This window comes from Frieseomelitta varia, unplaced genomic scaffold (assembly GCF_011392965.1).
Source record: "Frieseomelitta varia isolate USP_RPSP 00005682 unplaced genomic scaffold, Fvar_1.2 scaffold_258, whole genome shotgun sequence".
NCBI lineage: Eukaryota > Metazoa > Arthropoda > Insecta > Hymenoptera > Apidae > Frieseomelitta > Frieseomelitta varia.
Genome location: NW_025109988.1, coordinates 10,615 through 35,488, shown reverse-complemented (window position 1 = coordinate 35,488; position 24,874 = coordinate 10,615). Strand labels below are relative to the sequence as shown.

General features: G+C 41.2%; 1 protein-coding gene across 1 annotated transcript; it reads right to left on the bottom strand.

Moving 5' to 3' along the window:
• Positions 1-369: 369 nt before the first annotated feature.
• On the bottom strand, positions 370-24,475 carry LOC122528765 (E3 ubiquitin-protein ligase UBR4). The gene is made up of 46 exons (XM_043654243.1): positions 24,143-24,475; positions 23,784-23,881; positions 23,251-23,696; positions 22,446-22,970; positions 22,200-22,363; positions 21,877-22,111; positions 21,659-21,776; positions 21,161-21,315; positions 20,916-21,084; positions 20,590-20,819; positions 20,376-20,499; positions 19,905-20,131; positions 19,305-19,514; positions 19,013-19,200; positions 18,808-18,949; positions 18,416-18,693; positions 18,003-18,309; positions 17,757-17,914; positions 17,426-17,659; positions 17,099-17,310; positions 16,821-16,998; positions 16,479-16,721; positions 16,185-16,376; positions 15,355-16,091; positions 15,039-15,241; positions 14,753-14,912; positions 13,208-14,589; positions 12,967-13,124; positions 12,682-12,828; positions 12,536-12,568; positions 12,109-12,310; positions 11,842-12,031; positions 11,327-11,716; positions 10,636-11,234; positions 10,385-10,501; positions 9,953-10,165; positions 9,136-9,312; positions 8,847-9,021; positions 8,573-8,723; positions 8,083-8,461; positions 7,631-7,912; positions 2,576-5,689; positions 1,894-2,348; positions 1,389-1,713; positions 1,129-1,288; positions 370-908 (listed from the first exon to the last, which is right to left on the bottom strand). Exons 1-46 carry the CDS (start codon positions 24,262-24,264, stop codon positions 847-849), a joined length of 14,766 nt encoding a protein of 4,921 aa, XP_043510178.1. The 5' UTR covers positions 24,265-24,475; the 3' UTR covers positions 370-846.
• Between the last annotated feature and the right edge of the window lie 399 nt (positions 24,476-24,874).

Below are 24,874 nucleotides of genomic sequence, written 5' to 3'. Positions count from 1 at the left end.
AAGATTACCACTACCACTATAATTGAATAAGCGCAATAAATTTAAATTATTACGGATCGGTTTAGTAGGGAAGAAATTCGAACGTAAACAGCTTTTTGGCGAACAATTTTCTTACCATTTTTTATGTATAATCGATAACTTTACGTTTGTAACTATGTAATTTACTTGTAAAGCAAACATGTTTTCCTTTCTATTTATACGATAATAAAAAATAAAACAATGTGTATAATATTTTGAACGGAACGGAATAGCATCTTTAAATGTATTAAAAAGGAAAGAAAAAGGAGGAAGGATTATAAAAGAGAACCTTACAGCATAAATATGTTTATGTAGAGAAAGTGGCAGAATGAAAAAGGAAAAAAGAAAATATATATATACATGTATGTATGTATTTTTTCGTACCTGAGATTAAATGTGATAATTTGTACCTTTTTATTAGCAAATCAGGATGCAACGTAAATAAATATTACTGGAGCGAAGTATAAATTATAATATATTTCGTATTTTATTAAAGCACATATTTTTTTGAAACGTACAGTTGCGGAATAGCACGCGATACACTGATTGGATTTTTGTCCAACGAATAACTCGCAATTTACAGAGCTGGTTCACAGAGCAATTGGAATTATTTGTATTTATTTAATGATCGAGATAATGAAAGGAACTTACTGAGATGTACAAGAAGAGTTAATAACGTGGAGTGAGTGCGCGTAGACGTAGTACACGTTGTAAACAAAGAAAATAAAATTGAAAGTAAGATGAAATTTGACAATTCGAGGAAAACTGTTATATTTTTATGTAAAAGAGCGCATTTCCTTTCAATAGCGTAGCATTTTTCTAATCTTTTTAACCAAGTCTTCTCAAAACATCGCTTATGTACGTAGGTTCCGTTACCTCGTCCAGTAAGCCTGGAAAAAATACAATGACATTAATTTGTGATTATTCGATTAATTAGACGATAGATACGATAGATCTGATAACAACAGTAAATAAAAAAGTTCAAAAATCAAAAGAGGGAACAAGTCTTTTTTGTGTGGGAACAACTCTTTAGAAGAAAAATGTGGCGAGAAAATTTTTTACTCGTGAATTTTGACTTGTACTTCTACTTTTGTTTCTGTTTCTACTTACCGGCAACATCACAAAATTCCTCGAAAGACGTACACGGTAACAGCTCATCGCGGTATGTAGCTAATACACGTTCCGAGGCTTTTAACATGGCTTCGTCATTATGTCTGATATATTCGGCCAAAACCGATGGCCATTGGTTATCGGATAATACGTTAACTTTCTGCGATGAAACCAATAGAATGACAAAGGATTATCGAAAACTTTATATAGAAGAATATAACAAAGGAGTGTAAATTGAATAGCAAAGAGAAAGTGCGTACCTTGAAAAAATTAGCATAAATACAATCGACTAGACCAAAGAAGATTAAGGCGCTTTTATATACGGCATAATGCTTGACGGTAACATCGACGATAGTTTTTGTCGGACCCGATGGTGAAACGTATCGTTGATGAGCAAGAACAATTAGTCTATTCAAATGAACGATCCTGTACGTTTTCCAGCGAGCTGGCGTGTGAAGCAAAAGTGACATGGTACATTGGTAGAATGGTCCTTCTGCCTCGTAACAACTTTCAAGCCAGCTAGAATTTGGTTGCGTTTCCAAATATCCAATCAACGTTTTGTCCGCCCGAGCGTCTGCCAACGTACTAGAAATACACAGTTTGTTGGAATAAGGTATACATGTATACATAAACAACAGGCGCAAATGTGGCAACACGTTCTTCACAAGAAAGGGAAGAAAAATGAGTGGAGAAAAAAAAAAAAAAAAAAAAAAATAAAGAAGAGCAAATAAAAGTTAATAAGAGTAATAAAATTCGTCAACGTACGTGTTGATTACGTAAAGTGCCGTGTGAATTAAATAAGGGATCAAGTGCATGTTTGATTGTGGACCGCCTCCTCCACTATCTTCGTGGAAACTTTTCTCTTGAGCGAATCGTAGCAGCAGCAACTTTAAATCGTGAACGGTCGATGGATAAGATATGTCCCGATGACTGGTGTATTCTTGCAAATAGGTATTATGTCTCGCTAAACAACTAGCGAAAGCAGATTCCAATACTTGAGGACCCCACAGTGGCAAAAGTCCGTTGCACTTTGTGTTTGCATTTTGCAACGCTGCACTTTCCCACTCATCTCTGCCACGTGCCAGTCTCACCGCAGACATGTGACAGTCAACATGGACAACATTGAAGTGTGTAACGGTGCTGTACCCAACCGTCTTTCTTTGTTTCGTTTCGAACTCTTCGACGTTGCAACGTTTCGAAAAAGTGTAAATGGCCAAAACCTGGAAACCAAATAAGGGAATAACAACAAGCCACGAGTAGGTACGCGAGTTGATGAGTACGCGAACAGGCACGTGCAACGGTTAATGGGAAAAATTGAAGAAAGAACCGATCGAAGAAGAACGGCTTGTTAACGGCAAGTGGAGAAAGTAAGGGAACCAAGACGTACTGAAGGCGTACTCGCGTTTTTTAGTTTTACTTTATAGAGAGGTTTTACTTTACGACTTACCATGTTTGGCTTGAATTTATATCCCTCACGGCAGATTACACAGACCAATCCCGTTTCGTCTCCTAAATCTTCCATTTGTTGAAGGATCGCTCCGCTAGCGACCACTTGGCCCTTGTCGTTGGTTTGCATACCCAACGCGCCCAACTGTCGTTCTCGCATCGCCATTGCCAGTCGTTTCTTCTCGCTACGCGTGTGCTGTCGGGCCTTTTCGATCAGTTCGGCAACGCGTTTGTTCGTGCACAACGCTTCCAGCAAATTCTCTGCCAAAGATCCGACATGCTCGTCCGAAGACACTTGCTCCAATCTGTGAATGATGCTGATAGTAAATTGAGAGACTGCCAGCTGCGTTGGTTCGTGATCGGTGGCTAGGCCAGTCAAAAATCGCAAGATGTATTTGAGCGCCGGTTTCGATATATAGTCCTTCAGTTCGTCGCTGTCGGTTCGCAAGAGCGTAGGTTTGAGGCAAGGGGCGCGCACGGTTATATACTCGAAAGCATCTTTCACGATACCCATGCTTATGATGTAGTCTTTGAGAGTGTTGCCAATTGCATTTCGCTCGATGGCTTGTGTCAGAATGCAGAACAGCTCGAGCTTTTGCTCGTCCTCCGGCGTATGCTCGTGATCGAATTCGTAAAAGTCCAACACCGGTTTAAAGTAATCGCAAAGGAGAGACATTTTCTCACGATTTCCGTACGTGAGGGCGGCGAGTACGCGCGCAAGCTGAGGTAACACGTTGCTTTGTCTGACGGCGGTCGATTGGGCGCAAGAGAGAAGCGCTTTTATATGCTCAGGGCCGCTGGACGTCCGTGAAAAGGCTTCGAGGGTGGATAAGGAGGCATGCGTCAGGATGGTTTCCATGATCTCCAACAGTTGCTCGATAATTTTTGCCTGCCAGTTCTCCGACTCGGTTGCCAGGCAGCGTTGCAGAACGTCCAGGAACACCGTCACCGCTCCCAACTTGCTCAAAACCTCTTGATTCTTTTTCACTTTGACCGAGAGCCGGAACAGTTTCAGAAGGACTTGAAGCAACGGTCGAGCTCGGTTCACGTTTTGTATCGCCGCCAACCGATTCACCATTACCTGAAGACCACCGCAGTCCGCCAAAACGTTCGCCATTTTATAGACCTCTTCGTTGTTTATCTCTTGCTCGCTGTTGGCGTTTAAACTTTCAACAAACTCCTCGGTCGCGTCTCCGAGCAAACCGCGCATTCGGTACACCACGCGCATGGCATCGCACTCCCCACCCTCCGGCACCCAGATTTTCTTGTACACCTCCTTTACAGGCAAATCCAGGCTGATTATCTTGTTGTTAACCAAAAGCTCCATCCCGTTGTCATCCTCTAGAAGCGCGATCAGCTCACAATCCAGGCAGATTTTGTTCTTCACGTCTCTCATGAGCGGCCCTAAGCCCGGCTCCAAGCTGCTGTAAGGATTTCCCAGCATTCTACCTTGGAGGAAATCTTCTTGCTGCGAGTCCTTCTCCAGGGTCAGGTAAAATTCTCCGACGTCGTTCTCCTCCGGGTAAATGATGGAACAGAGCCTCTCAAAAATAAACACCGGCGTACGCACGTCCTCGACGCTGTACTTTTGCACAGTTTCCACGCAGATTGCCATGAAAGCTTTCGTCTCCTCCTCGGTCCCGGTGGTCATCTCTTCGAGAAGTTCCAACAGCTTCTTCTGCGTGTCGTCGATCAACCTTGTCCGTTGGACGACCAATCTCCTCAGAGAGAGGTAACCGTTAAGCACAGCGCCCACCAAACGGCTTTTGTACTGTTGCTTGATGTTCTCCTGTTCGAGGAACGTGGCCATCAGTTCGGTGAGCATTTTCAGCGAGTAGCCCTGCGCCAGATCGCTGGTCAACGTCGTTTCCTCCAGCCGATGTAGCTCCTCGATCTCTCTCGTTAAGAGGTCCGCGAGCAATGTCATGACGCCTCGTACCGCCAGAAACTGTTTCCACGGCGGCTGTCTGATCAAACTTTGGTACAGCGTCAGAAATTCCGTACTACTCTCGCCAGCTGTTCGCAATTCCTCCAGATAACACGTGAGCAACACGAGTACCTCCTTCTTCCGTTCCGTCCCCTGACAGAGACTCTCTATCATGTTGCAAGCAACTTGTCGCGCCAGTCGCGAACTCGGGTTGAACAACACCTCCTTTAACCAGGCGCCGTCGGCCAATTTCAACGGCTGGACACCTTGCACACCTCTCAGACACCGGTTGTACCATCTGTGGCCGTACTTCTCCATCAGGTAGAGCGCTCGGACCTCTTCCTTCTTCAAGGAAGGCCTGCCCGACGACTGTTGCTGCTCCATTCTCTTCGCGGCGGGCACGCGGCGGATCCACTCGGAGTACGAGTGTTTCGCGTCACCGTTCAACCATTTGTTCACGTCGATGGTGATACTCTCGGCTGGCTGAATGCTCGCCAGCGACTCGACGCCAGCGCCCCTGTCCTTGCTCTTCTTTGCCGAGACCGCCGGCTGCTGCTCCGGTTTCACCAGACCTTGCAGTATCTTCAAACACGGTAAAATGATGCTTTCCATCACCACGGGGCTCTTCGATTCTTTACACGCCATTAAGAACAACTGCATCACGCAGCGCAGCTTTTGCTCCCAACAAGTGTCCTCCTTTTGTATCAAGGCCGCCAGCAGCGCCATTTCGTGACGCACCGCCAACGACAAGTCCGACGTGACGACACGACCGCGAAGCGTCAGTGTGATTCGACCGGTCAACAGAGCGCAAAGTTCTTTGGTGGACTGCGCGTTGTCCCTGGTAACCAGGCACAGCAATTGCCGAACCTCTTCCTGCATCTGCACGGTACCCTTGCGTAAATTGTGCTCGACCAGCTCCTGTATCAATCCTTGTTTACACAGAACCTCTTTGGCTACCTGATTGGTAGCGAGAGCCCGCAGCAAGGTCAGGCAATGTTCCGTAGCCGCGGTCGCACACCCGTAACAACGACCTACCGTTTGCGGATTCACGTATCCGACGGCAGGTTGTTGCTGATGCGCCATCGTCGCCGTCGACTGTGGAACTTGGGCGTTTGCCAAAGATTCGTCATTGCCATTCGTATTGCTGCTCGTCGTCGTCGTCGTCGTGGCCGTCGTCGTGGCCGTCGTCGTAGCCGTCGTCGTGGCCGTCGTCGTGGCCGTGGTCGTCGCCGTCGCCGTCGCCGTCGCCGTCGCCGTCGCCGTCGCCGCCGCCGTCGCCATAGTCGTCGTTGTCGTTGTTGTCGCCGCCGTAGTGATGGTCGTGGCGGCGGTTGCCATCGTCGTTGCTGCCGTCGTTGTTGTCATCATCGTCATCGTCGTCATTGTCGTCGCGTCGTTGTTCGTCACAACTGTCGAAGAACAACTGGCGATAATCTGGTCTCGTTGCTGACGATCGTACGCCACGAGTTCTCGTCGACAAGCCAAGACTCTTTGTATGATTTTGCTCAGTTCTTCGAACGAAGTTTTACACTCGCCGCAATATCTCTGTGCAAGCAGCTGTATGGCTCTGTTCACCTGAGTGCTTCCGCTCGATACTTGGATGGCCGCTGCCGCTGCCGCACCGTCTTCCACCAAGCCGCGATCCAATCGATGTTCCGATATTTTAATCAGCAACATCTCCAACGTTGGCTTGTTCGAAATCAGAGTTTTGTACACTCTGTCCGCCTTCTCCAGCAGAGTGTTGATCGTCGCTACCGTTTTCTTTCGATCGTCGTCGCTTTCGATAGGATCCACGGCGCAACAAGGTCTTCCAGTGAGCGTGTAGTCAAACTTGGCATACTTGCAGAAACCACAGGCATGGCATAAAAACGGGTCCTTCTCGTCATAGTTGATCGCTCTGCATTTGTGACACTGGAATACGTTCTCCCCGCAATTGCCACAAACACCGGGATTTGCAGGCACGTTGGCCGAACATCGTGGACATTGCAAAGTCTCGGAAGAAGCTTGTATATCTTCGTAGAAATCCGCATACTCGATCATTAGATTGCACGCAACGATTGGCAACGGGAACTCCATCTTGATCTCCGTTTGTCCCTGAGCTAGCGTTATCTTCTTAGCTTTGTGCCACATGGCTGGCTTATTTTTCAGTTCGACTACAGCCTGGACCGATCGATTGTTGTAATATATGTTAATCGTACGCACCATTTTTGTCCTCTTCAGGTCGCCTATGCGCAGAGTAATGCGACTTATCGTGTAACTGCCGATCAATTTTACAATTTGCGTAGTCGTCGTGAATTTCGAGTCGACTTTGATCGAGGAAAGCTTGATCGTTGACATTGAAACTTCGGGATTGTTGCACACCAAGCAAGGCTCGCTTTCCAAGTAATACCCATCCAGTTCGACGAATTGTGCAAGATTTGCGTACAGATTTGCATTCGGGTGACGTGCCAGCAATTGATTTTGCGCGCGTAACACTGCAACCGCCTGTTCCATATACGTGTGCATCTTTCTACTAGCATGCTGAGTTTTTAGCGAAAAGTAACCAAGCAAGTCGACAAACTGCGCCGCTTTTCGACCATAAGCCGGCAACAAGGGCCACAAGCGCCACAGTAAGTCTAGTAGAACTTCTTGATCCGCCGGGCCACAATTTCTGCGGAAATTAGAAAAATTAGAAAAACGATCAGGATCGACTTGTCAAACTCAAGAAATCCTTCATAAAAGGAGGAAATTTTTTTTGTAAAAAATTTGAAAATTTAACAACAGAGAGGAGATGTAAATTTGCTCACTTGTAAATAGCCAGTATCAAAGAATGCGCTTGCCAACGGACATTCGTGTTGTTCGTCTCGAGTAAAAAGGTTTGAATAAATTTCGTCAACAGGCCTGGAGAAACTTGCTTCTGAATTTGTTCGACCAACGCCAAACATTGAGCTTCCTCGAACTTGGCCTCTGTATCCGAGTCTTCCGACTTTTCACGTTCCCGCCTTTCTTTCGAGCTTGTTACAGTCCCAGATTTCGATTCCTGGCAGAACAGAGGAACAACATTCCTTTTTTTTTTGTTCTTTTCCGCGATAACTCTTTTCTTGTTGTTTCCAAACAGAAAAAACTTACTTTCGTCTTGGTATCCTTTGTTTCTTTCGATTTGTTGCTCGAGCATATGGCGCACTGTAAGAGTTGCAACACCGTGGGACTAACGCCTTCGTCCAACAACGTCGATATGGTAAACAAATAAGAGAGCACCGTGTTCTGCTTTAAACAGAATCGCTGCCAATTTCCTGTGCGACTTGTAGCAATTTCTACACAGCATTTCAGGTGTTCGATCAAATCTACCAACGAATCGTACGGTAAATTGATGGAGTGTGGGCGTGTCTGAAGAGGATCAAATCCGCCAGCGGTACAGCATTGTTGAACCGACTAAAAAGTATATCGAATGCAACACGGGAGCTCGTGACAGCAGCACGCAACGCAACGCAACGCAACGCAACGCAACGCAACGCAACGCAACGCAACGCAACGCAACGCAACGCAACGCAACACAACACACCACACGTGATAAGAAATTGCAACAGTAAGAATCAACTTACTTGAACATGGGAGATCAGGGCATGCAAATCCCGCAGTTGTCTGTACTTTTCCTTATTACCGCAAATAAACAGCAGTAATTTGCGTACTTGTCTTCTAACGAGTGGCGTTTGGTAAGACATCATATACTCGCAGAGATAAAAGTACCAAGGTTGTTCGAAAGCTGACTGTGTCGAACTGCTTTCAGCGTATTTGTATACTTGATAGGGTAATCGCAACACCATTTCCGTCAGCAATTGTGGATAAGGTTCGAATATATCTCCAGCGTGTCCCTTGACATGTTGTCGCAAAAAAAGCGGCGACATGTCCGGCAGAGAAGTGGTGAGATGTTCTTTAAGCAATTGGCCACCAAGGATGGTATCGGCCTCTTCGGTCGACGTTCTACGAAAGAAAAAGAAAGTGTGAAACGGCTCGAATTCTTGCTGCCTGAATCGTTATTTTCACGTTTTTATACGTTTTTCTCTTATACATGCATCTCGTGGACGAACGTACGTTTTCCAATATTCTAACAACGCTTTCAACAACGTCGAGCAATAATCGATTACTCCAGCCTTGTTGAGTATCGCAGCTGCCATTTGAGAGATAAAATTTGAATTTTCCGCTTGCGTTTTCGCAGTGTGTTTCGAACGAGACATTAAAACACCTGTTGATTGAACAGAACAAGAATATATACATACACACACACACACACACACACACACACACACACATATATATATATAGCTTAAATTTATTGATAATATTTTTTCATCTTTAAATCACTCACTCAGCAATCGCATAATGACCAAATGAACTTCTCGCTTGTTGCTACGCTGCCATATGTTACTCGTGTCCGGTTTGTCCATTTCTAATTCCGTCACCAATATTCGAAGCAGTCGTTCGACACAAACTTTATCTTTCTCTTCTTGCCCGTCTAAATCGGCAGTTAACATCAGTAGCACCTAAAGGTATTGGACACACGTGTGTCCATTATGTTCATTATGTACGAAGACAAAGACCACACAACAACTCACTCCTCCTTCGTTTCGACAAGATGTACAAAAATGTAAACAAACCTGCATAAATGGAACAGTCAAGACACCAGGCACGTTCGTCAAATTTGGTACGAACCGCATGAGTTTATCCAGCAATAATAATCGTATCGTATGCAGTTTTGCAGTAGTTTCGCAGCTCGTGTCATTTTCCTGTTCCGCGACGTGTTCTTGTTCCGTACCTTCTTCTTGCTCGGTAACCTGCTCAAAAAAATGTCATTCTGTCATTACAACGGCAATCTAAAGTCCTCCTTGGTTTATTTTTGTTTATTTTTTACTGAACAGTAAAGAGCGTCGTTATAAAGAGAGGAAAGAAGAAAATGGGGAGAGTGCGAATTACTTACGGTGGACTTTCGTTATTTGTTACATTTCAATGTACGCGTTAAAAAATACAATCTGTAAAGCGTGTTCGGAAACGCGATGCGCGAGTACAAAGGTGTGAGTGTGTATATTGAACACTAAAACTGAGACTGAGACTAAAACTGGAACTGGGACTGGAACTAGAATCGAAACTAAAGGTAAATCAATCGTCTGTGTCATAGCGAGAGTCTACCGTGAAAAAAGAAGTTGCATGAGCAAACGAATATATATATATGTATATATGTATATTTGTATATATCGGAGGGAGGGGGAGGGAGGATGTGTGGCGGCGACTGTGAATGGACAAACGAGATGAATGAAACGTAAAGTGATACTTGGAAAAAGATCAGAGAAACAAATGTATGTCGTTCGTGTAATCACGACATAATCATAATCATAATCATAATGTACTGGACACAAAGTAACGGTAAAAAAAAAAAAAAATAACGCCAACGACGAACGCAGTGACGGAAGCACTTACGGTAAAAGCCGCGGGAACACCCACGGAATTAGTTTCGGAACGTTGCGCTTGGTTGACTCCAATTCCTCCAATCGGAGGTATAGAATCGGGACCATTGTCTCCGTACGCGGAGCTCCTTCCCGATACATTATGCTCCCCTGTCATGCTGTCTACAGCACTTCCTCCGCTCTCGCTCCCACCGCTCTCGCTACCCTTGCTACCACCACTACCACCCTAACATAAAATATATCCCAAACATTACACTACCATCCAACAAAGGATGCTCCGTAATCTCCCTCCCTCCGCCCCCCCCCGCCCCTCTCACTGTTTTCTCTTCTTCTTTGTATCGCTCATTACCAATAAACAAACAGCAACGAGAATAAATGGAAGGTAAGCACACGCGCAGCCCCGATTCGTTGACGGTCATTGCAAAAAATCAAAAGTGTAACTCACTTGTTCTGCCGGCGACGTCCGCAGCGTACTGCCGTCTGTGGCAGCAGTTGATCCCTCGTCGTCCGAGCCTCCAGCAGAAGCGGTCGTGTCTGAATAATGACCTCCACCTTCTTGACCCTAAGAACGGAAGAGAGCTCACTCTCAGTACGCTCAAAATTAGATTCAACTAAACTTACACCGAAAATCGTTTTTTTTTTTTTCTCAATCAAACGTATGGAAAGTAGTTTATTCGAAACTTCACTTTCACTCACCTGATTTGTATTTTGAACTTGGACCAAACCTTGCGCTGCCAGTGCTTGCAAGCTTTGCAATGCCGGTCCGTTTAAGTTTTGAAGGTTTTCCAATCCTTGCAAGTTCGACAGACTTTGTTGGAATCCTTGTCGCAGTACTTGCAAGTCGGCGTTTCCACTTTCGTGGTCTTGTAAACTAAGCGCGATTGCTAATTCTACCATCGTTTCGTCGTCGGTATCCGGCGGTACGTCCAACATCTGTGGAAAACTTCCTGACCCGAGCAACGTTTCCAAAGGATTTACCGCTCCCCTTGCTATCGGTCCGCTGCTGCTGCTGCTGCTGCTGGTGCCACCAGCACCGCTAGCGCTACCACCAGCTGAGTTTCTGCTTATACTAGCAGATACCGCACTCGTTGTAGGAGCAGTTGAACTTTGATTGCCATCCGTTGCCAGCATCACTGCCAGAGGATCGATCACTGACGAGCCAATCGCTTCCGCATCCAAATGTTCCGTATCCCGATCGATCCCGGTCGACACCGTTGACGTGGCTGTCGGCAATTCTCGATGTGACTGAGACACGGACGACGTTGTTGGCTTCTCTTCCGCGTCCACGGCCGTGCCTGCATGCAAATATAAAATAATCAAAACAACGTAATATTCACAAAACAACGTTGTTCACGATTGACAATTATTTGTTTTCTCACTCCCTTACCCGGTGTGCTACAATTAGGGGGACTTGGTATATAAACTCTTCTTCTTTTGTACCTCGGTCGAAGCACACGAATTATTGCCTGCTTAACGGTAAAGCTGATGGTCGTGTCAGATGACAGTAATAACTGTAAATATAGTTTAGCAGCCAAGGGAATATTTCTCTCCACATCACACGTCGTAAACGAGTGGATTATTTCAACAATCGCATGAATCGTTCCTTCGGCGTGGGTTAATCCTGGAACTACGACCGGTGCAAGAGCCATATTCTTCGGATAAGCCATGTGCAAAGACCACAACATTTCCATAAGTTGTACCACTAAATGTTGCTGATTTTCATCTGTACTCTTACGAGGCTGGCTAACATTTTGTCGATCCTTTTCAAAAATTGGTACTAAATTGACAAACAAAAGTTTCTTTTATCCATCAGATTTCTTTTATCGATTACCGCAGAAACCAAGAGATTTGGTAGCCATTTGCCTCTTGATCGATAATAGTAACTCGTTAATAATAACTCACCGTTGGTTTCGTCTATTGGTTTGTTTGTATATTGTTCGGTAAACTTGGCAAAATTTTGTGGTCGTGATATGGATATACTCCGAACTATAAGTACCAGTCTATAAAAGTTTTCTGCATCTATGTCACGAGCATCCTCGAGTTCTCTCATCGACTTCAACGAGTCCAGTACGTGTGACAATAGTACGTAATCCTAATAAATAATAACGACAATAATAATAAAAAGAACAACCAGAATGAAAAATCAGTTTCATTTACAGCGAAACTTACTTTATGAAGATGATACGCCTGTTTGGACGGGTGTAAAGCAGCTAGAAGTGCGGTTGTATGCACTTGTACGGGAGGAGGAGTCGGTAATATGAGTAATTGCGACGCTACCTCGATAGCTGTTGCTTTCAACGATAGCTTGTTCTCGTCGTTGGAGGGTACATTGAAAGATAATTCCAAAACTTCCAACATACCCGCGATCATCCTAAAATAAACATACTTGATATACAACGTAATTGCAGGAAGTGGTATCGTAGTGTATGTATGTATATGTATATGTATATATATGTATATATATACATATATATATATATATATATATATATATATATATAAATATAGTAGCACATGTACGTTAAGGGTTAGAGATTTTTTTTTTTCATCACTTTAATTAATCCGTAAATGATTGATTGTTTTAAATATTTCTTACCTATCGATATCAAGGGAATTGTCCTTTGTTGTGCTAAACCATTATGCAATGATAAAAGATTTCATTGTACTTTGAATTAACAACTGTACTATTATACTGTATGTATGCATATATTCACATGTTATTAATTATTATTGTTTAGATACCTATCGACAGAAGATAAAGAAGCAGGTGCAGATAGGGCACTATCTGTCTCACTGTTTATCGTGGTTAGTGGTGCAGACGTTGACTGACCTGTCGGGACATCCTCTATTTCTTCAGGCCAACCAAAGGCATCTTTCGTTTTACCATATCTAAACGTGATCAACGTCAATAAAATCAAAAAAAGAAAAGAAAGAGACCATCAACCGTATACCGTCAACTTGAAAACAATCGTACTGTCTTAATCATTCGTCACAACTAGCGCTTTGCCGTTACAACTCTTTACGTACATTTTAATGCAATCCACCATAATGACACCTTCGGGATCTTGAGACGGTCCGAACGTGATAGTTAATTTCTTGTCAGCTTGGAGACTTTCCTCTCGAGTCAAAGGTATGTCGAACCAACGACTTCTACTTACAGTTGTTCGAATACTTCTACCAAATACCTGGAAAACAGAACATCTCACACCCATGTCTGTACTTGCGTTTACAAGCAAAGTTGCAAAATTGAAGATCCATTTAGATTTACCTCGATGTAAACCGGCGCTCTTTGAACGTCCTGATTCCCGAGTAATACTCGAATCCCCGTTATGACCAAAACAGCGTCATTGTTGGTAACTTCAACAGTGAATCCCATTGTTTTCGTAGAAACAACGTACATTCCAGTTGTGTTCAGCCTATGCTTAATTTGGGCAACATTGTAAATTTGTAGCAAGTCGTTACCGCCAAATTCCACGTCGTTCATCACTTGACAATGTTCGAAAAAATCGATAGGGAAAGTAACGGATCCTGTTGGTTTCCCCGCCTTGATGGTTTTCTTTTTCCGCGCCGGTTTAATCGTCGCCATTATGCCTACCGGTTGAACAGCAGGAGACATCCAATAGCCAGTTTGTTCCATCCCAGCCATATAAATTCTCAAACTTCCATCTTCGCATAATAAAATCAACGTCGTTCGATGCTCGGCATTTGAACTTGAATGCCTTATGACAACCATATCCATTATCTTAGCTTTGGCAGGGATAGCTTTGATTTCTTGAATCATTATCGTATCAGGCTTGATCATCAATATTACAGGATTGTTACTCGTCTCCAAAATTGAACAGATCAGTCCAGGATGATTGGGCACTTCGCTCCATTGACACAATGGTTGGGGCTGATTGTTGTTTGATTTATTTCCGTTCGAACTTTTGTTACCAGTGAGATTAATTTGAAACACAGTAGTTATGTCAGTTTCCATGTATTTAAGTGGCGCAATGAAACTTTTGCCACACGCATAACTGAAGAAGAGTAATTGCAAAGCATGCGAATAATAAATCGACACGCCTCCACCACCAACTTGACCATTATCCCTTATTTCTGGATGATACACGTCGAGGGTATTCGTTACATAGAAAGGTCCGTATTTCGCCGAGCTTACCTCGTCCATTGCTTGGCCGTATATGTAACCGGCCGAGGATATTATCAACAAATAAAACACGCCATCCTCTGCATGCATAAACGTACAATCTCTTATCTTCCCGGTAGGTACTAGGAAATAATATTGGGGGCAAAGGGCATCCTTCGCAAGATCGTAAATCTTTACAAAATCCGCAGTGACCAGAGCTAGCTGAGTTTGTGATCCAGGCAGCCATATTGCTTTTATAATAAAGTTGCCGGTTTCTAATTGAGGATACAGAACCAAATGATCCGACACGGTACCAGATGTATTGAAAGTCAATACGTGACAATCCTTGAAACCACAAACTGCTAGGAAATCTTCGTTCCATTGATTCCCAGTTACAGACAGTACGGTGAAGGGTACCGGTGCAGAAGCAAGCCTCGTTAATGTTAATTTTCTCTTCGACGAATCAGGTTGTTTCAATAATGCGCCTAACTGTAACACCGTTATTTTTCCCTTTTCGTGCGAAACCGCTGTACAAAGAAACGAAAAATATCCACGTTACGCGTGCTGTTATTGCTATTTATTACAAATAAATTAATTAACTGCCAAGCAAATCAAATTAACCGGAGATACACGGAGAGAATTGAAACGAGACGCGACAACATTAACATAGTTGAAACATCGGTCGCTTACCCAGATGTTGCCTTTTACCATGGGGCGAGGATAAACAACACATTGCAACGCGACGTATCATATGCGCAGACAGCAACTGTCTAATAGTTTGTCCTTGATCTCCCGAGTAATTCATTCGAACATTTTCAAATGCTCCTTCCTGCGATCCCAGAGTGGGAAGCTGAAATTAATTCACAACATTAAACACAACAACGTAACACCTCTTGCTAATTTCATCTCGTTACCAATAACATTATTATTGACATTGTTGACATTACTGCAAACAAATTAATGAAACGATACGCACCATCAATTGATCTGTATATTCAAACTTTTTGTCCACCGTGTGTAACTGCTTAAGTGCCATCTGAGCGCGCGTGTGACAACCAATTACCGAGTTTTTTCTACACGATGCATCTACTGCCGGTACTAATGCACGAGTCAAATCTACCAACGACGATACCAAGCCGCTCTTCCAAAGATAACCTTGTATCCAATCCTTTGACGTTTCTGTTCCATAAAAAATGAAAACGAGAATTCAAAGTAAGTAAGTAAGTAAGTAAACTAGAGTTCTTCGATCCAACGATGGAACGAAAGATGGAACGAAATCGAAAGAGAATTACCCAGCTGTTTGGCCAAGTACGTATGCCTCTGTTTGTCACGCCCTTGTCTCTCTTGTTTGTCAGACAAGTACAAAGGGCTCGAAGTTCTTCGTCGTAAACTGCTCGTGAGAAGAAGGTCTCGATTCTCGACCGACGTACCAAGCGTATTTCCATAACTTGTATTGGCAATGCCAGCCGAACTGCTAGTCGATGCAGCTGTATTTCCGGAGCCAACGGCAGTTGTGTTTGTTTGGTGTTGTTCCGACGATTGAGGGCTCCGTTTCGTCAATGCTTGACAAAAACCGTCGTTCTTGGCACCGCAGTCGCAAAAGAAATTTCCATATTTCGCATACGTGACGTCGTGTCCACGATGACAAACGCGAGCACACACTGTGCAAACTCCAACTCCGTTTACCATGTTGCAGGTATGACAATGATACCAATGTTGATTCATAAATTCCTTTAGCGTGATAGTGAACGTGCATAATTTGTTACAAAGGCTATCATCGTCAGAATCGTCAGCAGCACTGTCTTCGTCTTCGTGTGGAATGTCATCGATCCAATCGCTATCGTTCACGTCGTTGACCGGAGTAGCACCTTCCCACGGTGGACTAGTTGCTCGATCTTGCGATTGTATCGACTGAGGACAAATCGCACTTACTACGTCTGCCACGTAGTTTAGTATACAACAGCCAGCTTCAACGAACGGCAACGGTTTATCCAAACTTTGGAGATCTTTGTTGATCAATTGTTCCTTGCTGCACATTTACAAATAAAACGATGAATAGAATGCGTTTGATTCGAACACGGATCTTTCGTATGTATGTAAATTAATGAACGTTATGTATTACCAAAGTTCGATCCATTCGATTCCGGCTTTAAACAGTAGAGTATGCCCTTTCTCGGAACCAGCATCGGCTAACGTCGACATAACATTCATTAAATCCGAGAATCCATTGCCCTCAACCGTCGGAGAAAGAATCTGATAAGCTAATGGTATAAGGGCTCGAAGAATCGTAACAGGTACACCTTGATCGACGCTGCTGTCCGAAGATTTACCAAACAAACGTTAAATTGTCAATTTACTCTTAACTTGAATCGGAACAAACAAAAGCCGTGACGAACGAAAAACGAACGAAAAATACCTTTTCTCTTTAACTATGTAATTTGTAAGCGCTCGCAAGAGTCGACTATTTTCATGCATCGAGTGTTGCTGTTGAAGCTGTTGTTGTTGCTGTTGTTGGTCGTCGGTGATACTCGTTGACTGATTATTGCTAGCTGAATCGTTTGATAACGAAATCAACCATCGATCCTGTTCGTTATTCGGCACATTACTGACCTCGTCCGACTTCTGGGCATCTTCAGTTGTACCAGCAACGGCAACCAGTCTATCGTTCCGCCGTTAAATAAACCAATTAATTTTAACTTTAACAACACTTGTTTAAAACAATAACTTGTTCTACTGAGAGTATTATACCTATACTTACGTATTTGCTGTCACTATCGTTGGGGTTTGTGCATTTGTCAAAGATGTATTTGGAGAGATATTCGTTGCTCCTAAAATAATTTGTTTCAGCCATACTTGCAACTTTTCCGGCTCTACGTGAGCCAAATTCGATACGGATCCACAAAGACGTTCCAACGACCCGTCGCTTCCTTTCTCAGCTGATTACAGAAACGAACATGAATAAATCATTATTTATGAATTGGGCTGCAAATAAACAAGAAAACTAAACAAGACAAAGAGCGATAAAACATTCATTACCTGTTTTAAATAACACGTTGAAAAATCTTAACACATGGGTGGCAAATTGTTGCGAGGATCGCGAAGATGTTACACACAACAATATAGAAACGAGAGATCGATTGGTGCTCGGTGCAAAAAACAGATCCAACGCCTTGCATCCGACTGGTTTTTCCAATAGTTGTTCCCAATATTTAATACATCGTTTCAAGATTTTTTCATCAACGGTAATACTGAAAAATAAATCATAAAATCATGGGAACGTTGTTACAGGAAATTATGCGCGTATAACAACATTAAAACTTACAAAATCGATCCATTTCTTATAAATTATTGATTGTTACGTACCTGACAGGTTCTTGGACATCGCTCGTATATTCAATTATCAAATTGTAGGTGCGATGCAATACGAAAAGATGTTCTCGTAGCTGACGTGCCTCGCTATCGCTATCACCTAGCAGTTTTGTCAATGCCTTGTTAGTCATATCTTGAAGATAATCTGTGCGAGCATCCATAGACAATGCAATAAGAATATCCAGCGCTTGATTATGAACATCCGTATTTTCTGGTGCTGTCGTAGGGCTGCAAACAAATTTTCTCGTTAGATTCTTCGGTAAACTGCAATACAGTGAAAAGGGATAAAAATAAAAATCGGATCACGATCCGACTTGTGACTTACGTGACGTACTCCACTATAAATGTAACTAAATTGTGCAACAATTTTTTCAATGACGGATTAATAGAAAACGTTGGATATTCAGAAAGTGAACTGATATGCTGACACACGGTAGCCAGAATGTAACTCTCTGCCGGTATAACGTCATTTGTGTAAGTATTCTGGATTATAGTGATTAACAGAAAAATAACGTACATTTATTAACAGCCTTTCAAAAAAATCCTAATCACAACGATATTAGACATTTACCCATGGAATGTGAACAACGCTGATAGACTTCCACTTATCTATGACTGATTTTACCGAATTCGGTAGAAACGTGATCAAAGACGCTTCGGTCGCCCAATTTGCGCCTGCCATTGCGATGATATCATCAAGTATACAATAATCTCTAGAACCGTATTTACCGTCTAATTCGAAAGATTCGAGCATCTCGTGCAATATATTTGATCGATACGAGAATAAAATCGATTCTGTCAATGAAAGGACGTGTGGTAGAATATTGATCATCATTTTATTTGCATTCGTAGTTCCGGATTCCGCACTTTGGCTGCTCCTGTACGAAAAATATACGGTTCAAATACAGTTAAATCAAATAAGGAAAAATCTATGATAAAAAAAAAAAAGAAAAAGTATTTACGACCAATTTTTTTCAAACTCACTTCGAACTCTCGATAGTTTCACTTTGACTCTTCGACAGACTTTCGTAGAAAAGAATTTGTAATTTTCCGATAACTGCAGCCAAAATACACAACGAACTGAGTTTGGGCAACGCGTTTTTCGGTATTATTTTATTGTTAAAGTTAGTTTCCGGTTTCAACGCCGTAATGCAGTTTTTTGCAACTGTGACATCGTATTTGAGAGAGTTTACCGTCGATGATACCGTTTTCAACAGATTTCTTGCATATTGCGCGTACATTCCTTGCCTGATTAAACAGTCCTGCGAGTAAAAATGACGACCATTTTATGAATTTAATCATGAATGTTCTAACAACATAGTAATCTCGGTTAATTGACTTAATCTTAATTTCAATCGATTGAAAATAGACATTACGTTCATCCAACTGGTGAAAGTTTTGCACGCGGCTCTGGGTCCCCAAATCAAAGAATACAACAACATTGGCCCAGCAGGGATTTCCTCACCAAGAGCCAATTTATCCATATACAGAGTAGACGGTGGTAACATTAGCAATAATCTGAGAAAAATTTGCATTTTACGACATACATATTTGAATCGAATACGATGGAGACTTACTTACCGCCAACATATGGAGAAACAATAACGAATTGCGCATAATCCTACGAAAGTGGGCGTTTTGTCTTTGCTATCAGCGCCAATCCTCTTTTGCATATCAGCTTGATTCAGAACATTTAAAATATCTATTAACGCATCGACCAAGAGTGGATACTTCATTTTATCTGGCGCACCCAGAATGAAATTGCAAGCCTACGACGATATACATAGAATTAACAATTACAACAGTACGAATACGATTAAAAATTTTGCGAAAAGTTGCTTTTTATTAATTTATTAATAAACCATGTACCAACCACTCCGTCCAATTTGGGAGTGTCCTGATTATTGAAATCTGTGGTGGAAAGATTATAAAACCGAGGTTTCATTGAAAATTCATCTTGATTATCAATTTTACGATAATTGTCTTCGATTACTGTCCATGGCGTAAAAATTCGAGCCGTTTGTTTATTACCATCTTTGACATCACAAACCAAACTCGTCGCAGAAAACAAATTCCATCGAACCTATATATTAATCATCCAAAATATACAATTGATAAATTACAGGTAAACTTATATACAAAAACCTCATATTTAATTCATGAAGAAAATGTACAAGATTTTTACTACCACTCAAACGTATCTTTCGATTTGGTGGCCCTGGTATCTTGTTCTGGTTCGTTACTTTCGCATTTCACGTATTCACATTATTCAACGTAGTAATATCAATAACGTGCAACGTTCTGTAATCCCGTTAAAAACGCGACGACACAAACGAAAATACATAAACTATATGATATAAATGAAGAATGAAGCGAGATGAGACGACGAGAGATGATAAAACGGGAAAAATATTAAATGCTTTTCGTAGTAACAATAATCGATTAATCGTCGGATATATCGTTTACTACTCACTTGTTCAAGTAACGCAGGTGGGGCGTCATAAAGATGTTTCATCATATATTCGAGCAACAACAATAATCGCGATAAATGCAGTAACTGAGAATCTTTCATTGGAGTTTTAACTGCCTCGCTGCAACGTACAGCGCCGCTGCCAGTTACAAGCAGCACCGATTTCTTTTGCATGAAATTAAGAGAGTGAAATAGAATCAAAACCAGTTGAGCGTGCTCCACGTTCAAATCTGCAAATATTAATATGAAAAATCAATATGTCGTACAAGGCAGAACATACGATTTGATTTCCTTTAATCGTTCGTTACAATCGAAATTCATGTTTTTCGACTAAGAAGGAATAAAACAGAAACGAATAAAATACGTAGCAGCAATTAAATTCAATTAGTAAATTGGTAAATTAGAATCAAATTCAAGTACCTTTAAATTACCTGCAAATTACCTGTATACATGTAAAAGCACACGTCTGCTTACCTTCGTTTTCTGCCTCAAACGTGGAAGGTGGATTGCACACGTTTTCAACTATAGTCGTGATCAAACGATGCCATATGCTTATACAGGCCGCTTCTTTCTCCGCTCGAGGCTTTAATAGGAGAACCTGTCGTTCGTATTGAAAATGACGAAATGAGATTAGAGACAGTTATAAAATTTCATGAAAGTATACGTTTTAAATATAATAAGGGCACACCTGTGCCAACACACTTAATGTTCGTGGATATACTTGAAGAGGCCAAGTACATGGAGTTGTACTTTCCGTTCCAGACCATGGATTCACACCTAAATGCTGAAGAAGGGTGTTTTGCAAACTTTCGCTCAATGTGTTTTGAACAAGTAGATTATGCGTGTAAAGACTCAAAGCTTGAGAAAATTCGGAATACATGGTGCCCAGTGTGGCACCGTAGAACACCGATATAGTACCTGAAATGAAATTCATATTTCGCAGCAATACTTGTTTCGTGGGTACACAAATCTTGCACAATTGTCAAACATACAAACCAACATACAAACACCTACCGGTCTCTGTCCTAGCAGTTTCATGGTCCAAATCTCTGATTATTGCTGCTAATATTACCATCTGTTGTTCGACCAAACCATTCACTACATATTCACGAACGTACAAACTTCTATTACCAATCAAATGTTGGTTCATAAATTGAAAAATTTTAGTGGCCAGTGATATATACTGTAAAAGAGAATGAAACTAATCACTCTAATATCTTTCACCGACGTTTGTAAAATGAAAGAACCAATTCACTTACTCCATGAGGTTCACGATTATCAGGAACGATAGTTGTCACAGTTCGTTCGGCGTTGGTTTCATTGTTAGATTCTTTAGTACCGTTCGCCGGCGATCCGTCGGACGGGGCGATTGTTTCCTCGAACCACAAGCCCAAAATAGGTTCGCTGTCCTCCTCTATCGACATAACAGTTTTTTCTGTATAGCGAGAAGACGCGTTTACACCGTTAATCTCCTTCTTGTGCGAGAACAATAACTTTGAAATTATTTACTTAAAATATGTATCACGTGAAATCGAACACACGATAACTATACACGTCCGCTAAATGTACACACGACACTATGCACAACTTTCTAATAACATGCAAAATAATTATTACAAAATAGAAAAATTTTAATTTTTTCTATACAGTACAACGAACAAACAGATATTTTCAAATATTCATAATTCGTTTTTCTTACGTTATTCGTTACAAAAAAAAAAAAAAAAAAAATAATTTCAATTTTATGCATTTTTTACCTTCGTCGGTAGAATTGTCTGAACAACTCAAGAGATCTTCATAGTAAGTCGTAGAGTCTGACTGACTCAAAGCGTCGCCTTCAAACGGATGTTTTTGTATTCTCTTCAAAGTACAAGCCTAAAACGTTAAACAGATTCGATCAACGTACGATCGTTAATAAAAAATACCGCATTGGTTAAATACGAAACATAAATGTGTGTAATTACTACAGACTGACCCTTCTGTAACTGATAGTGGCTAAGTAAAACAACAAGTGATTAAGTGGCACAGCTTGTAGAAAAGTAAATGCTCTTTGAAGCGCTGTAGCGGTGGATAGTATATCCAACGGAGCCGGTTCTGGCGGAGTCGAGGAATCAGCAATTGCTTCAATGGAAACATCTTCCAACAGAGCACTCATTAACGTGAGCGTATGAGAGGCTAAAGCAACTGAAAGTACTCCAAAACCTTGTTGACTGAAATCCACAGATTTCTAATTGCTTTCTGAACTTTAACGAATCATCAATATTAATTATTATAAAAATTATAAGTTTAACAACTTACATTTTCGTAAGGTTGACGCGAATTGTTCCATCACGCGCTTTACTAGGCGATTTGCCCTTTTCTTCTTTCCCCTTATCCGCTGCACTTAAACCACTCACGGTGAGTTGAGCTTGTAAACCAGCCACTAACAACCATACTCCGATCAATAAATGATTTTGAAGAATCTGTCACAAATAATCGTGTTTTGCATTGTTGCACGTACAAATCAATTTTTACATTAAATCAATTTTTATATTAACTCCTTACATGACCTCCGGCTCGTGTGCTGTTTTTAATTACGTTTGAAACTAGACCGAATATTTCAAGGCTTTTCTCAACAACGGTAATCGCCAAAGTGTCATATTCTTCTTCCGCAGTTTTAATACCCGAAGCGGTTTGCGTGCCAGCAGAGGTATTCGTGCTGCATTTCGGTGACACAGCATTTGTTATACCAACGATACTCGATGCAGTGGCGTACACGATGGAGCAATACAAACAAGACATTGTCAGTAGCGATAATTTTTCTAGCTTGCCTGGAGTTAGAGGTTCTAAAAAAGGCAATGATATTACGTTGTGAACCATATTAATGTCGTTTGACACAGAATGTAAATTATGACGTATAGCATGTGCGTCGGAGGCATTCACAGGCAAAGTGAAACTTTTTTTGTGCAAATATGACTGATATTTGCGAGTATAACACGACAAGTGAGGAAGATTCAAACACATATCTAACAGCGTGTCTCCCACATCCATATTTCGCAGAATATTTATATTATTTGTAACAAATGTTGTCTGCAAAATAAAAATTAAATTTTTAGAATAAACGTATCAACTATTTTAACGAAATTATAGACGCGGATATACAGTGAGTCGCAAGAATTTACTTAAATTATCATTTGTCAACAAAATTTATACGGGTTGAAACTAGAGTTAACGTAATATATATTTTCACTGGTAGTCACCTTAATAAAAATGTAACGCATTTAGTTACTTTAGTTACAAGAGGAATATACACATTTTCACAACTCACTGTATACACTATGTAAACAATGTAAATTTTTGTAAGAAAAACCTTTATGTCTGAGTGAATTTCACTGACAACACTGTCATTCATTGTTTTAGCCTCGTTGGAATTTTCAACAACGGGCATCGGCATCGTAGAACCTTGCAACGGCATAGTTAGTTGTTCTAAAATGCTACCAGATAAATCACACTGTATTCGTTCAGAATCTTTACACGATTGAGAGGTATCTTTCTCAGCTTCGGGGGATAGCTGCGATTTAATGTCATGCGGTATGTTGGAACTTTTTATCATAGCAATCAAGGCTGCTTCTTCGGTGGATGAAAGTAAAGATTGTCCAGTACAAAGGGCAAGTATCGGAAGTAACAGCTGTTTCGTACTTAAAACAGTAGAAGTTCCATTTCCTAACTGTTCTTGATGCTGAGACAACTTATCCATGAGCCTAAGAAGCAATATTCTACATGCTTGACAAACTATGGATATTTGACTTTTAGAAACTGGAAAATCACAAAGAATTAAGTAAGATTCGTTGGAAAACGTATCCATTGTTTCCTACAATGACAAGACAAAAATTTAAAACTTACACGTACTGATGCAACTACAGAAATAATCTGCAGCAAGCACTGCCACAGATGTATAAAAGGTTTCATAAAGTTCTCCCTTAGAGAGGAAGTCATATTCACTAAAAATTATAATAAAAATAAATATAATTATATTACGCGCAATAAACGATTCAAATTAAAAATCATCTCTTGTCACTGCAACATATGATTCTCTCTCTCTCTCTCTCTCTCTCTCTCTCTCTCTCTCTCTCTCTCTCTCTCTCTCTCTCTCTCTCTCTTTCATACACGCACACACATATAATCGCACACACTTCTGAGTTTACCATCGAAATAATTTTTGCATTTAAATCACTTTAAACAAACAATGTTTCAAGTCTTACCGTATAACAATGCTCTTCGCCAATTCCAAGATATCATTTTTATCAAATGAACCTTGTGATATTGCCAATAATGGTTTCGTTACTGCTGACCATGTATAGCTACCACGAATCTTGGTCGCCATTTTCGAAACTGTTCGACTTTGTTCGAACCTATCCTTTCTTTCCCTCAGCAGTACTTTAACTATATACGTTTACATATTTATACGTATACCTGTAATATATATTTTACGTATTACGCCTCTTTGTCCCTGCTGGATATTTTTTCTTCCTTCTTCTTTCTGTGCTTATCCTTCTCCGATTTTTCAATATACGACTTACACTTGTGCAATTTTTAAACTGCACATACATTTATGTAGAATTTGTGTAAGTTTTCATATACTCACGCGCATACATATACACATGCATATACGATGTATTTACTGTAAAAAAAAAAAAAAAGGAAAAGAAAAAAAAGAAGACAAAAAAAGATCTGAATATTTATTTAAAAACAAACGAAGTCGAGGGAAATGCTCGATTTCGTATATATGCATATAATTTGTTTCTAACATCTTCTTTTGGAAACTTTTAAATACCGTTCATATTCTTGCACGTACATGTATACGAACTTAATGAATTGCGTATTGGACTTGAGATTCTCACAAGGATCTAGATATATGCAACACACTGACTAAGGTCAATGTGTTGTATAACAATACTTCACAGGTATTTAAATAGAAAAATTTTATATTATAG

What these genes read in the sequence shown, in the direction of transcription:
- LOC122528765 (XM_043654243.1), bottom strand. Translation starts at nt 24,264, where the DNA reads ATGGCGACCAAGATTCGTGGTAGCTATACATGGTCAGCAGTAACGAAA. An exon ending in GTTTGAGGCAGAAAACGAAG is followed by an intron (nt 20,132 to 20,375) that starts GTAAGCAGACGT and finishes TAATATTTGCAG; the next exon opens with ATTTGAACGTGGAGCACGCT. An exon ending in ACCAATAGACGAAACCAACG is followed by an intron (nt 11,717 to 11,841) that starts GTGAGTTATTAT and finishes TTGTCAATTTAG; the next exon opens with TACCAATTTTTGAAAAGGAT.